At 32.2% G+C, this 12,757-nt stretch overlaps 1 protein-coding gene across 1 annotated transcript; it reads right to left on the bottom strand.

Annotated features, from left to right (window-relative positions):
• Window positions 1-1,635: 1,635 nt before the first annotated feature.
• IntS3 (integrator complex subunit 3) lies at window positions 1,636-12,139 on the bottom strand. Its single transcript, XM_023160170.2, has 4 exons — window positions 11,799-12,139; window positions 11,438-11,700; window positions 8,325-11,300; window positions 1,636-3,625 (listed from the first exon to the last, which is right to left on the bottom strand). Exons 2-4 carry the CDS (start codon window positions 11,510-11,512, stop codon window positions 3,560-3,562), a joined length of 3,117 nt encoding a protein of 1,038 aa, XP_023015938.1. The 5' UTR covers window positions 11,513-11,700; window positions 11,799-12,139; the 3' UTR covers window positions 1,636-3,559.
• Between the last annotated feature and the right edge of the window lie 618 nt (window positions 12,140-12,757).

Genomic DNA, 12,757 nt, shown 5'->3' with positions numbered 1-12,757 from the left:
ATGAATTTCGCCCAATCAATACATTACCACCTATCGAAAAATTACTCGAAGTGGCTGTATACGATCAGTTATTACATCATGTAGAGTCAAATTGTATTTTAATGAATAATCAGTCAGGATTTCGAAAACAGTTTTCATGCGAGTCCGCGTTACAATTAACTTTATGCCATATAAAAACTCAATTGGATAATAAGAAATATGTAATTACTGTGTTCCTTGATCTGAAGAGAGCATTCGAAACCATTGATCGTAAAATATTGTTGGTTAAACTCAAGCAATATGGGATAAGGGGCAAGGTATACCAATGGCTAAATAACTACCTCCAGCAACGTAGCCAAAGGGTACGTTTCAAGTCTGAAGTTTCGTGTGAGTTAGATAATGATGTTGGCATTCCACAGGTAGTGTTTTGGGCCCATTATTGTTTCTATTATACATTAATGATATTAACCTCTTTGTGGAATGCGAATTCATTAACCTCTTTGCTGATGATACCTTAATTGCTTGTAGTGACGTCTGCCTAGATACGGCTATTCAAAAAATGAATGTTTTACAATCAATTAGCAAGTATTTGAATTTGAATAAATTGAAATTGAATGTGTCTAAAAGTCAGGCTATGATATTCACAAGTAAATACAGATATGATACCATTAATATTAATAGCCTTAACCTAAACATCAATAATGAACAAATTGAAATTGTATCGAATATCAAGTATTTGGGCTTCCAGTTGGATAACTTTCTGAACTTCAATACCCATTTCAATTATATTCATGGAAAAATTTCAAAAAAACTTTATTTTTTCTCTCGTATAGCCCAGGAATTATCAACCGAAACAAAAATCACGGTATATAATTCAATTATTCAGCCACATTTTGATTATTGCTCATTAGCCCTGTTTTTGTTTGATCTTACTAAACTGAATATGCTACAAAAACTTCAAAATCGTGGCATGAAAATAATTGTGAGAACTAATCGTCTCACCCCCATAAGATCTATGTTAGCAACGCCTAATTGGTTCTCAATCGAAAAAAGAATGTATTATTTCACAATGATTTTTGTATATAAAATATTGAATAACCTGGCTCCTGTTTACTTTCATACATTTATAATATTGAATAGAGACATTCACACTTATAACACTCGGGGTAAAAATGACATTCACATTAGCAGCACTGCTTATCGCAGTATTATGAACTCTTGATTTTTCAAAGGTTTCCAAGAATTTAATAAACTACCAGACTTCATTAAAACATCATCATCGTTGAATTTGTTTAAAAAACAATTGAAAGAACTCATTAAGATGAAATAGATATCGTACTGAAAGCAATTCTTGTAATTTTTGTAATTCTAATTCTATTAATTCTATTTTTGAATTGTGATTTTCGTATATTATTGTTGCATTGTATTTCTTTTTTTGTGTTTGTCTAATGTTGTATATATACACCGTTGATTTAATTGGGATATATATGTATATTAGGGCTACCTATTTTTAACTAAAGATCTATGTATCTATCATATTTTAAGATGTTTACAAGAAAACTTACCATTCATTTTGTCAGTTTCCACTTCCAAAATCCTCGAAAAAACCATTGTTCACCTTTTTAAATAGTGAGCTTCAAAAGGAGGCAATCCACATCAAGATTCTATATAAATATATTTACAAATATCTATTTACAGTTCTCAAATTGCAATACAATATTACAATCAATTAATTTACAATTCCTTAAAAAATCTGACTGCTATATTCACTTAATGATCCAGAAATAAAAAAACGAACAAGGAAAACTAACAATAACAATTATGTACAGACAAAAAATATATAGGTACAGATAATGATAATCTTATTATTTGGGATATATAACATCTAAAATAATGTACACGAATCTCCAGGAGACTTGCATCACTCCTTTCAACAATTTCCTATTTACTTGTACCATGTAGAATCCTAAACTTAACCAACAGTTTGGTAAAAATTAATCAAAACAATAGAATTCCTATCCAATATCAACAGTTCACTTTGAAATTGAAAAAAAATTAAATTCAAATAATTTCTAATGATAAATTTCTAAAATATAATAAAAACATCTGATCATGATGAGCTGAATATTTTATAAATTATTTCTCAGTTTCTGCAAATAATTCAAGTTGAGAATGATTACAGAAAATACTTATAGAATTTTACATGAAACAAAGGAACTGAAGAACTTTTAACTCAATCTCAAAAGAATAGAACGTGGAAAGAACTCAGTCGAATGTTTTAAAAAAGGTATTAAAGAAACTGCTAATTTGCTTATGGTTACAATAGATTTTAAAATGGAAAAGAAATTGATTACAAAATGAACTCTCTACAAAGATTTGTAAATCATGCAAAAAAGTAACTTTCAGAAACAAACTGGAAGAGAAACACCTCTTAAAACAACTACTCTCATATAAACATTGAATTACACAAAAGAAACAACTACTTTTTCCTATTCAAATCAAATAGGAATTCAGTTTCTATCCAAACTCTTTTCTATTCAAACTGAATAGGAAAAAGTGACTTTCATATAATTGAATGTTCATATGAAAGTAGTTGATACGATAGTATCGTGTAATTCAATGTTTATATGAAATTAGTTGTTTCGAGAGGCCTTTTTCTTCCCATTTGTGTCTGAAAGTTACTTCTTTGCATGACCTACACATCTTCATACAGTTTATTTTGGCATCGATTGCTTTCTTTCTTTCTTTGGAAGATTTCCACATTTTTTTGTATAAAGATAGAAAGCCAAAACATTTCTTTCTCAAAAATTAATCTGTCCTAAAAATATACCCATTAAAAAAAAATTAAAATGTTCTAATGTAAGACCTTTTTACTGCTTTTATTATATCACATGTAATCTTACAGGATGAATACATTATTATATGTTTTCCCCATTTTGGCTAACCAAAGTTGGCTGCCAAATTGACAGTTTAGAATTTATCAATGAATCTGATGAAAACTTCATTGAACAAAAAGGAATCCTTATCAAATTGAAAAATGCCAAATTTTTCAATTGAAATTTCGAAGGTACGGGTTTGGTTTCAGCCATGATTAACAACTTCACAATTTAGGACTCCACATGAACAATGCTACGATATCTCTTCTAGACTTTCTCTTTCAGTTCAAAAATCAGTACTGTGCCATCTAACACTCTCAATACAGCCGACGCATTTCATTACTATTTCAAAAGCTTTCTGCGGTGTCATCGAAAAACAAAAAATCATGATGGACTATATTCCCCTCTATGTCTCATATTACTTGTTGAACCCCTTTCTCAAAAGCTACTCCATGAGAATTATGCGAAAAGAATTGTGATGCAAAACTTCCGGTGATATGTGCGTTAACATGTCAACAACTTTAAAGGTACGTAAAAGATTTTCTTTTCAAGGACAATTCATTGCCTTTTTGATGGCGAGGGCAGTGTTTCTTCATCACCTTTCCTTCCATACCTGCATGAATCTCTCGCATTTTGGATATGACCGACATTTCATAATATTCAACGTATACCAGAAAAAAGGTACCCCTTGAAAGTTGCTTCCGTCAATCACTGTCTGACATAACTTTTTTCCTTTTCTTCGCTTGTTTTGGCTTCACAATTTCTTCTTCCTGAAAACAAAACAAACTGTAAGAAACAAACAATACATATCATCAGCTTCGAAGGCTTTTGGACTATTTGTTTGCTAGAAAAAAATATGTATATTTTATAGATACCCTAAACCTGAAAAATGTGGTTATTATATCAGTTTATCATATCTATCTGAATTCACAAGACTAATAAATCACTGCCGTTTCTCGAAAAATTATTATGGTCCTATTTTATTTAATAAACTACTAGAAGATATAAAAAACTCAAATACAGCCTTGTTTACAAATTATATGAAGAATATCTGCCTGGAAAACGCTTTTTATAGTATAGACGAATTCTTATCATTTGACTTCAACACCAACTAATATTTTGAATTTACAATCTACATAGACAGTGATATTTATATTGAAATTGTTCACATCTCATTTTTATTTATTCATTTAGTGTTTTTATGGTATTCTTATGGTATATGATATTTGACAAAACCTTATAATACTATTGTATTTTTTTATGGCGAATAAAGGATATTCTATTCTATTTTCCATCACAATTACCCTAAACGTCACAAAGACATATATATAGGATAGATGCCCAATGAAACCAAAATAATTAATGAACACGCCTACAAACTCAAACTGATAAAAAAAACGTTTGAGATAGTTTTGAAACAATATTTACTGTAACCGCTACGTTGTAGTGTAGAAGAATAAAAATAATTTGAAAACAGTATCGAGAAGAGACACACACACACAAATATATATATATATATATATATATATATATATATATATATATATATATATATATATATATATATAAGAAAATGAATATTTCTAAATGAAATTTTAAGGTAACACCTCGAAACCGGTTGTAGGTGATATAGTCGATTTATTCCAGTGTGGTCCAATTGCTGGATGATCGAGAAACATCTGCAAGACCAACTTCTGTGAAGTATCTTGTATATAATTAAATCTCCAGCGTGGCATTGGCTGGGAAAGTAGTTATTTTTTGGCAAGCATTTACCAGAACCTACTATGTAGGTATATTGGGAGAAATGAATGTTTTGAGGTTCCATTATGAAATATTGCTTTTCTCATATGTAGAAAAAGTATAGACATTTCTATTCAATTTTTACCTAATTCCACATATCATAAACTTGTAAATGTATTTTGGTAAACAAAGATTTTTATTATTGGATGTCTTCAAAGAAGGAAACCTATTTTTATTACACTAATTGAAGAAATATACAATACATAAATGAAATCAATCAGATTTATATCTGTAGAAATGAATCCAATCATAATGAACATTTCATCAAAATGTATCATCAAAATGTATCTTGTCATCTAGATACTTGAACAAAACATTGAAAAATATAAAGGAAAAATCAAGTTTAGAAATACTATTGGAAATACATGCATATGGATAGATTCGCTACTCTATCATGATATCATCATAAAAAATAGAATGAAATTATATTTATTATTTATTATCACTCATAAGCATTAAAAGTGAGTTGTAAAAAGTGTCAGATATCTAACAAGTTAACCATACAATTGAAACACATTACAATATTTCACATGTCTTTCTAAATGATATAAGCTTTTCAGTTTCGTTTCTTTAATGGGACTTCTTTAATGAGATTTTATTGATTTTATGGAGTGATTTATAGATAATATGTTATGATTATAGCAGATTATGATACAATTCTCGATATTCCTGGTAATGTGAAAGTTTTATTTCATACATTAATTTCTCAAACGCTTTAGTATTGTATTCCAACTTGTTCATAAATCAATATTTCATATTTTCACACAAGTGTTCAACAAGGAATTGAAGAATTTCATTAGAGATTAACCATTGGGCAAAACTCGCACATATATAAAGGTATTCTCTGCTATAATAGATTTATAGATTTGTTCAATATCAAAATTGATCTTGCCAATCTGAGGATTTTCAAAAACTCCCTGGGCATTCTACTCGTTAGAGGAATTTCTAGAGACATGAACTAATATGTTGTAATTAGGTATATTTTTATTTTTTACATGTCTGTATTTGTTTTTTATACTTCTTCACGTGCTGATTTTTATATGTAGACTAAATACTAAATTTACATCATATTTTGTATCGAGTCCAATAAGTTATACATTCTGTACTCCTTTTTGTAATAACTTCAGTGACGAATAAAGTTCTATTCTATTCTAGTTCGGACTTCTATTGTACTGATATAAAAAAAGGAATAATTAAAAATTAAAGAAAAAGAATAAAAATTAATAGCTGAAAAAACAATTATACTAAGCAAAAAACCTGAAATGAATTAATAGTGAAATAAAATACAAGTAAAAATGGCCACCAAACGAGAACTGCGATTCCAAGAATTGCATTTACCGGATACCCTGTGAGTGTGGAAAATCCTATATCGGTGAAACTAAGAGGCAATTGAATGTTCCAATTGCCGAGCACAAGAAACACTCACAGCAAGGGGAAACCAGCAAATCAGGAATAGCAAAGCATGTTTGGACCCACTAACATAACATGAAATGGTCCCAAGCTGAGATCATACACAAAGAGGAACAGTGGTTTAGGAGGAAATTCAAAGAAGCCGCATACATGTTATCCAATAATGTATTCAGCCAAGCTAGTGTAGAGATACACAACATATGGAAACCCATAATCCAGCAAAAAATGGCCAACTCCCGCCAAACGGTCACCTCCCACTAAACCAGTGAAGCAGAAAGAGGAAAGCAGAGATAAGTGAAAGTACTCAAAAATGACCGGCTCACGGGGGAATCGGTCCAGTCATCACCCGAAGATGATTGTGGATACTAACAATCGAAACGTCGTGATTTAACTTGGCTTGGAATCTCTTAACTTTTTAATTTTATTTTATTTATTTTTGTCCATTTTGTTCCATTTTTACTTGTATTTTATTTCACTATCACTATTATTTCATTTCAGGTTTTTTGCTTAATATAATTGTTTTTCAGCTATTCATTTTTATTCTTCTTCTTTAATTTTTAATTCTTCCTTTTTTAGTTATTTCAGGGATTTCAAATCGTTTCAGAAACATTGTATCAGAAACATTGTAAATCACCTTCAAACAAACATAGGAATTGAAGGTCGTGTCTTTATTTTTTAAATTGATTGATGTAGCCATTACTATATGGTAGGATATCATCATGAAAAATGAGAAATGAAACCTTCTGTTTTTTCATCTACATTTATTATAGTCTTTCTTTGCTTTTGTAAAGAATTCATTATGCATTAAATTAGAGAGATAAATTTTAACTTATTGTTTTGAAGGTAATTATGCAATAATCTTGTTGGAATTTTTAACCATTCAGGGCAAGAAAATCTTAGTTATGAATTCTGGAGCAATAAAATTGAGACTACTAACACTTACACTGACCTGCCTTAAATCTCAAGTATGGTACTAATGTTGTATGAATAGGGCTTTACATGATTGCAACACCTTGTAAATTGAAGACAAAGTATTATATGGTATTCGAAAATCAAATGTTTGTTGAATGATCAAAAAGTCATTCCCAAAGGATATTTAATCAATTTCCACAAAAGAATTTCAAACAATCAAATTGATTGTAGAGGTATCAAACTTTTGTGAGATACTCTAGTCAAATATCAGTCTTGCTAAAAATATGTTGATATTGAACAATGGTAAGAAGTAACTGAAATCTAAGTACAAAAACTGTATCCGAAACAAAGCTGTTATCAACAAATATTTGAATTAGTAATTGTAACCTCCTGAAGATGCTGATTTATTTCTAATGAATAAATGCAGGAAGGACATTGAAATGATACAATGAATAGTACTTCTATCGTCATTGAGTACCAATTCAAAATATCAGGACACATTAAGATTCATTTTCCCTAAATTTATATATCAGTGATGATAATCAAAATATTAATAAGGAAGATAGTTATCTTTATGGCTATATATAGGAGTACAGAACAGTAGTTAGAAATTGTATATAAGCCACAAATTTCATAATAAATTACCAGATGGAATAAAAACAATGTCTTCAGTGAAACATTTCAAAAGAGTTATGAAAAAATTATAATTGAATCAAAATACCTAAACCATAATGGTATTCTAAGTTAATGTTGTTGTTAATGTTGATGTTATTTAAATGTTAATGCATTTGTTTTTGTGTGTGATTATAAACAATGTTTATGTCATATGCTATATCTTTAAACTTTGTACCTGGCTATTGCTTAATTTTCATCAAATGGTGGAATAAAAAGAGGAGAAACGTTCAATTCATTGATTACAAAAAATCTCAATGAATGGTACATTTTTAGTTTGACATTCAGGTTTCATCATGAAATTGTTGCAAGTTCTCAGTTTGAAGACTGCTTTGATTATCCGTCAGTTAGAGATAGTCTTTTTTTATTAATTTTGATATTGTAAAATACTGATGATACTTATGAACTTTTGAGAGTATCCTCAAGGACTCATTCTTTCTATAATCTTATTGGTCATACATTCAAAGATTGAATTGCTGTATTTAAGGAGTCCAGTTATAATAAATATAATCTCCATTAAGACATAGTTGACTCAAAAAGTTTGTTTGTTATAATATTGTATAAACAATAAAGATGACTGATAGTTGGACCGGAAAGTATTTTTTGAACACAAAAAAGAAATATAAATCTGTTGCACACTGGAAAACAAGATAATAACTAAAGAAATAGGCTCACCTCACTACTTTCTTCGGAAGAATCTGATATCTCTCGAACCGTCTGCCTTTTGCTAGCAATGATATTCTTATTTGCTGGTTTCCTGCCTCTTCCTTGAGACCTCTTTGTCGCACTAATCTCTTCCTCTTCCTCCATTAACGCAAACAGTTTACTGAACTGTTTTCTCTGACTGTCGTTACTATTGTTATGGGCAATACTGAGAGCTCTCTGCATGGAATCCAAAGTATAAATCGCCATACAGTCATGTTTTTCACAAATAATACGCAGTATTTCTAAATGTCCTAGTACCTGATCGGCACTTGGTACTGTCGCACTCAAAGTTTTATTACTACCAGACCGTTTTCGCTTGTTGGGAGATGTTGAAGGGTACCTCGTACTTAGAAGGGAAGATATCAGTTCGGCAACTTTGTCTATATACTCGTCACACCAATATTTTATAATAGTAAACACAAATAAATCACCGTGATCGCAAATGTCTCTAGAAAATAAATATTTGATATAATCTGCATTTGGTTTTTCTTGCTTGAGCATAAGGGTGATAGCCGTCAAGGCCTCAGAATGTTGGTAATAATCTAGCTCGGTAATCAAAGGCAGGACCGCATCTATTGAGATATCGTGGGCATTGACCAACTGCCATAAGAAAAACTGCTCGATACTCTCCCACATCAAACTGTTTTTCAACACCGAATTTATGTTTTCCGCTTTGAACATAATGAGATGTCCCTGTAGCACTTTACCCGTTAAAGTCTGTAATTGGCTAGCGTCTATAGCGGATATTATCACTCTCAATACTTGAGCATTATTTAGAGTCTGTTGTTTGAAGTCCCTATACAAATCCGGCACTATCCAAATCATCAGTTCTGTGTCGGCCACGTGACACGCGAATAAGTCATCATAAATACAAATGTCTATTTTCTTTTCTATGCTCTGACAGAAATCCTTGTAGACACTTATTTTGAGTGCACTGGCTACAGAATGGTCTTCTTTCTTGTTTTCGGACCACTTTTTAACTTTGAGATAATACAGGAGTAAGTATCCCATGCTTGGCAGTTCAGGATGCATTTCTGCCGCTACTTTATATAACACATCTTTCCCTAACTCGTCCTTATTAAAACCGTAAAGTGTTTTGAACAAAGTGAAGAGCGGAGATTTGATACTTTCCATCAGATTTTCTTCAGTTAACACGTCTGGAAATATATCCCCCTTGATGTCATCTTTAACACAGTTTACCAGAGATTTTGCTATAGCTGGTAAGTTCTCATCGTCTTCTTCCATATCAATCAGTTGCTCCATTAATTTATCGGCTAGTTCGATTCTTTCATCAGAGTTAGTTTCATTCTGAAGTTTCACCAAAGTTTCCCCTATAGGCCCCTCTATCAAACTGTCATCAGACTTGTCGCTTTTCTCCTTAAGTCTCACTTTAGACAAAGGAATATCATCGTCGTCCGTGTCATATTCCAGACTGGTGGTTATTCTCAAACTTGGCTCTTCCTCGTCGTCACTAAAGGCAGGGTCATTATCGAGAATGTGGTTGTTAAGAACTGCTGCCATTCGAGAGTCAACAGAGTCAGAATCTTCAAATTTAACAGAGTTTTGAATATTGAAAGGTTCCTTTGATGACGATTCTGAAGGCATCACATGGCAGAACTCTCTGAAAGTTTCCTGAACCATATTCCTCAACTCCCTGTCCAGCTTAGAGTTATCAAATAAAGGCAGTAGAGACGGTAGTACTCTTTTATCCAAAATTTGTCTAAGAGAGGTGAAAATTCCGGCTCGAACTTTGTCTCCTAAAGGTGGATAGAAATTTGATATTATTCTACAAAGAAAATCTAACAGAGTGGCTGAAACTGCAGGGTGAGAGCGCATCGAATGGTGCATAACCAGTATGGCAGGTTCGATATTCATGATGTTATCCTTCTCACTATCGAAAAAGAGCCAGTCATAAAACAAAGCCAGCTTTGCATTTGATACGGCAACACTTGATGTGCATGTTGTTAACAACCAGCCAATCACTGCCCAACGAGGGATTATATCCGAGCAGAGTAGTTCATTTGTTGGATGAATGACACCAACAATGAAGCGTATAATATCACATCGAAGGCTTTGTGATTCAGGCGTAGCCAAGTATTGACGTTGGAACCAGTCCTGATATCTCTTATGATTTCCGAAACGTACCTGGGAAGTAAGAAAAACCAGCTTCCTTTCCATCTCTGGAGTCAATCTCGATTGTAAAAACCGACGTGAAGTTCGATTTTGTAGCAGTTGCAACACCCCATTGAAAGTAGGACATAAAGTTTTCGGAGATAACAGAATGTCTCTCCAAAGCTGCTCGAATTCTGGTATCCTTGCAACATTCTGTAGCAGTCTTACTAAGTCCCTTCCGATGACCAAGCACTCGTGAAAATGTTCTCGCATTATACTGATTAAAAAACTAACTTCTTTCTGTCGCAAATTCACTAGGTAAGGCGCATTGTGATCTTCTATTAATCTTAAATATGTATAGACTACAGATGCTATTAAGAGTGGAAATTTTTCTAGCCAATTTCTATACTCTATGAAAACATCAAGAAGTGATTCAATAAGCGTAATATTTTTAGAAGATACATCACCACCTGCTGCATGTCGCATCAGGTTCCACACCAAATTATCCACATTGGTCACTGCATTCTTTATCATTTCTCGAAGGAGCCATATCAATTGCTGCTTCACTATATCATTAAAACGTAAATACCTGTCGAGCACTAATTGTGATAAATTTGTTAATATGAGTCCAAACCCATCACGGGTAATTAATGTTAAGTCCCTATAACTTTTTGCTGCATTTGGAGGTTCAGTTAAAATTGTTACCAAAAGTCCAAATGATACTTCCTCATAACCTTTTTCTTTGAGTAGGGCCTTATTGAGAGCCTCGTGGGCATCCTTGTCGCTGAGACCAGCTGTTGTATTTTGAAGAAATTGGTAACTTCGCTCGAGTTTCTGAAACACGAAAAATAAATTCAAATTTACCGCGCTTACGGTACTGTCAGCGTCAAATACAAATAAAAGAAGTCGAGTTGAGGCGAGGAACCACAATGGCGGACATTTACTAGCTAATATGATTTTAAACGATTTACCTCTTCTAAATCATCTTTATTTTCCACTGAAGAAATAAAAAAGAGCCTAGAAGTCCCTGTAGGTATCACTTCCATATCGTAAAATCAGTAATAACGGCCGCTACGATTTTCGCACTGTTGACAAACACAGCAGGTCCTGCATCGTTCCGTCCTCGGAAAATGTTTGTGAAAATCAAGCTCGCCTTGGTGACTTCGTCCGTGGTGTAGTGGAGTTGGTACATCCAAGCAACGTTGCCAGTTCTCATAATTTTCCGGAGAGTACACTGAAATCAATACTTTTTAGGAAAAAATGCGGTTTTAGATAAAACAGAACAGGTTTTTAATTATTTATCACCATTCACATGATTTGATTATTTTTTACCTTATTTTCCCCTTTCGTGGACTCTGGCTAGTAACGAGCATATGGAAAAATCTATTTTTGAGTCATCGATGAAAATTCATTGTTACTCACGCATGTAAGTGAAAAGTTAAACCATAAAGATAGATTTGCTGACATCTAAGCTGATTTATTCCTATTGCTTGATGAATTTTTACAGGGATATTCACGATTCCGCGTTCGATTATAACTACGTGTAAGTTTTGTTGGCTTTTATTTTACTTTGAGCTGGGTATTGCAACTTTAAGCATGCAAGAGTATCGTAATCCGTCAACAGCGTATTATTCACTATCCAAACAAAGTCACAAAACGATTCATTCATATCATATGTGGTATAGGAACTGACTATTATAGGGCGATACAGTTTTTACATGTGGCGATAAGGTTCAAGCATTGTTTGAAATATTGAGATAGAAATACGGGTAAAGACTGAGAGCAAGCAAAAAGGAGGTGATGCTCTTCGTGTGAGAGCGTATCATAGAGTTGCCTCTCTTGCTGATGAGAAAGGATAACCTATCATTTTTCTTAATTTTTATTTCAAGTGGGCATATGGTATGCTACAAATACAGGACCGTATCTGAAAGTATTAACGAAACTACTAGATACTTGGGAATGATCAGTTGCATCTTTAAAAATATTTCAGATGATTTCTTATCAGTTATATAACTTTGAGTAGGTATAGTTAATCTTGTACAAAGCACTTTTATTACCGCATCTAAAAATCATTATTGTTTTAAATGAGAGCGAATCGAAGGAATTGTTATTGGTGCAAGGTAGAAGAGAGAATTGAATTATTAAACTTCATAAACAATATTTCTCTCCTGGATGAAGTAAAAATCTTGAAGTGAATATGGATGTTGATTTGAGATGTCAAAAACACGTCTTAAAATCACTCCAAGGTATGTAGTTAAATATGAATATTATATATGATAATATGCATATTA

Source organism: Leptinotarsa decemlineata, unplaced genomic scaffold, assembly GCF_025532065.1.
Source record: "Leptinotarsa decemlineata unplaced genomic scaffold, Ldec_3_MD MMD2_tig00002974_RagTag_RagTag, whole genome shotgun sequence".
Classification (NCBI taxonomy): Eukaryota; Metazoa; Arthropoda; class Insecta; order Coleoptera; family Chrysomelidae; genus Leptinotarsa; species Leptinotarsa decemlineata.
This window is presented reverse-complemented; position numbering and strand designations above follow the sequence as displayed.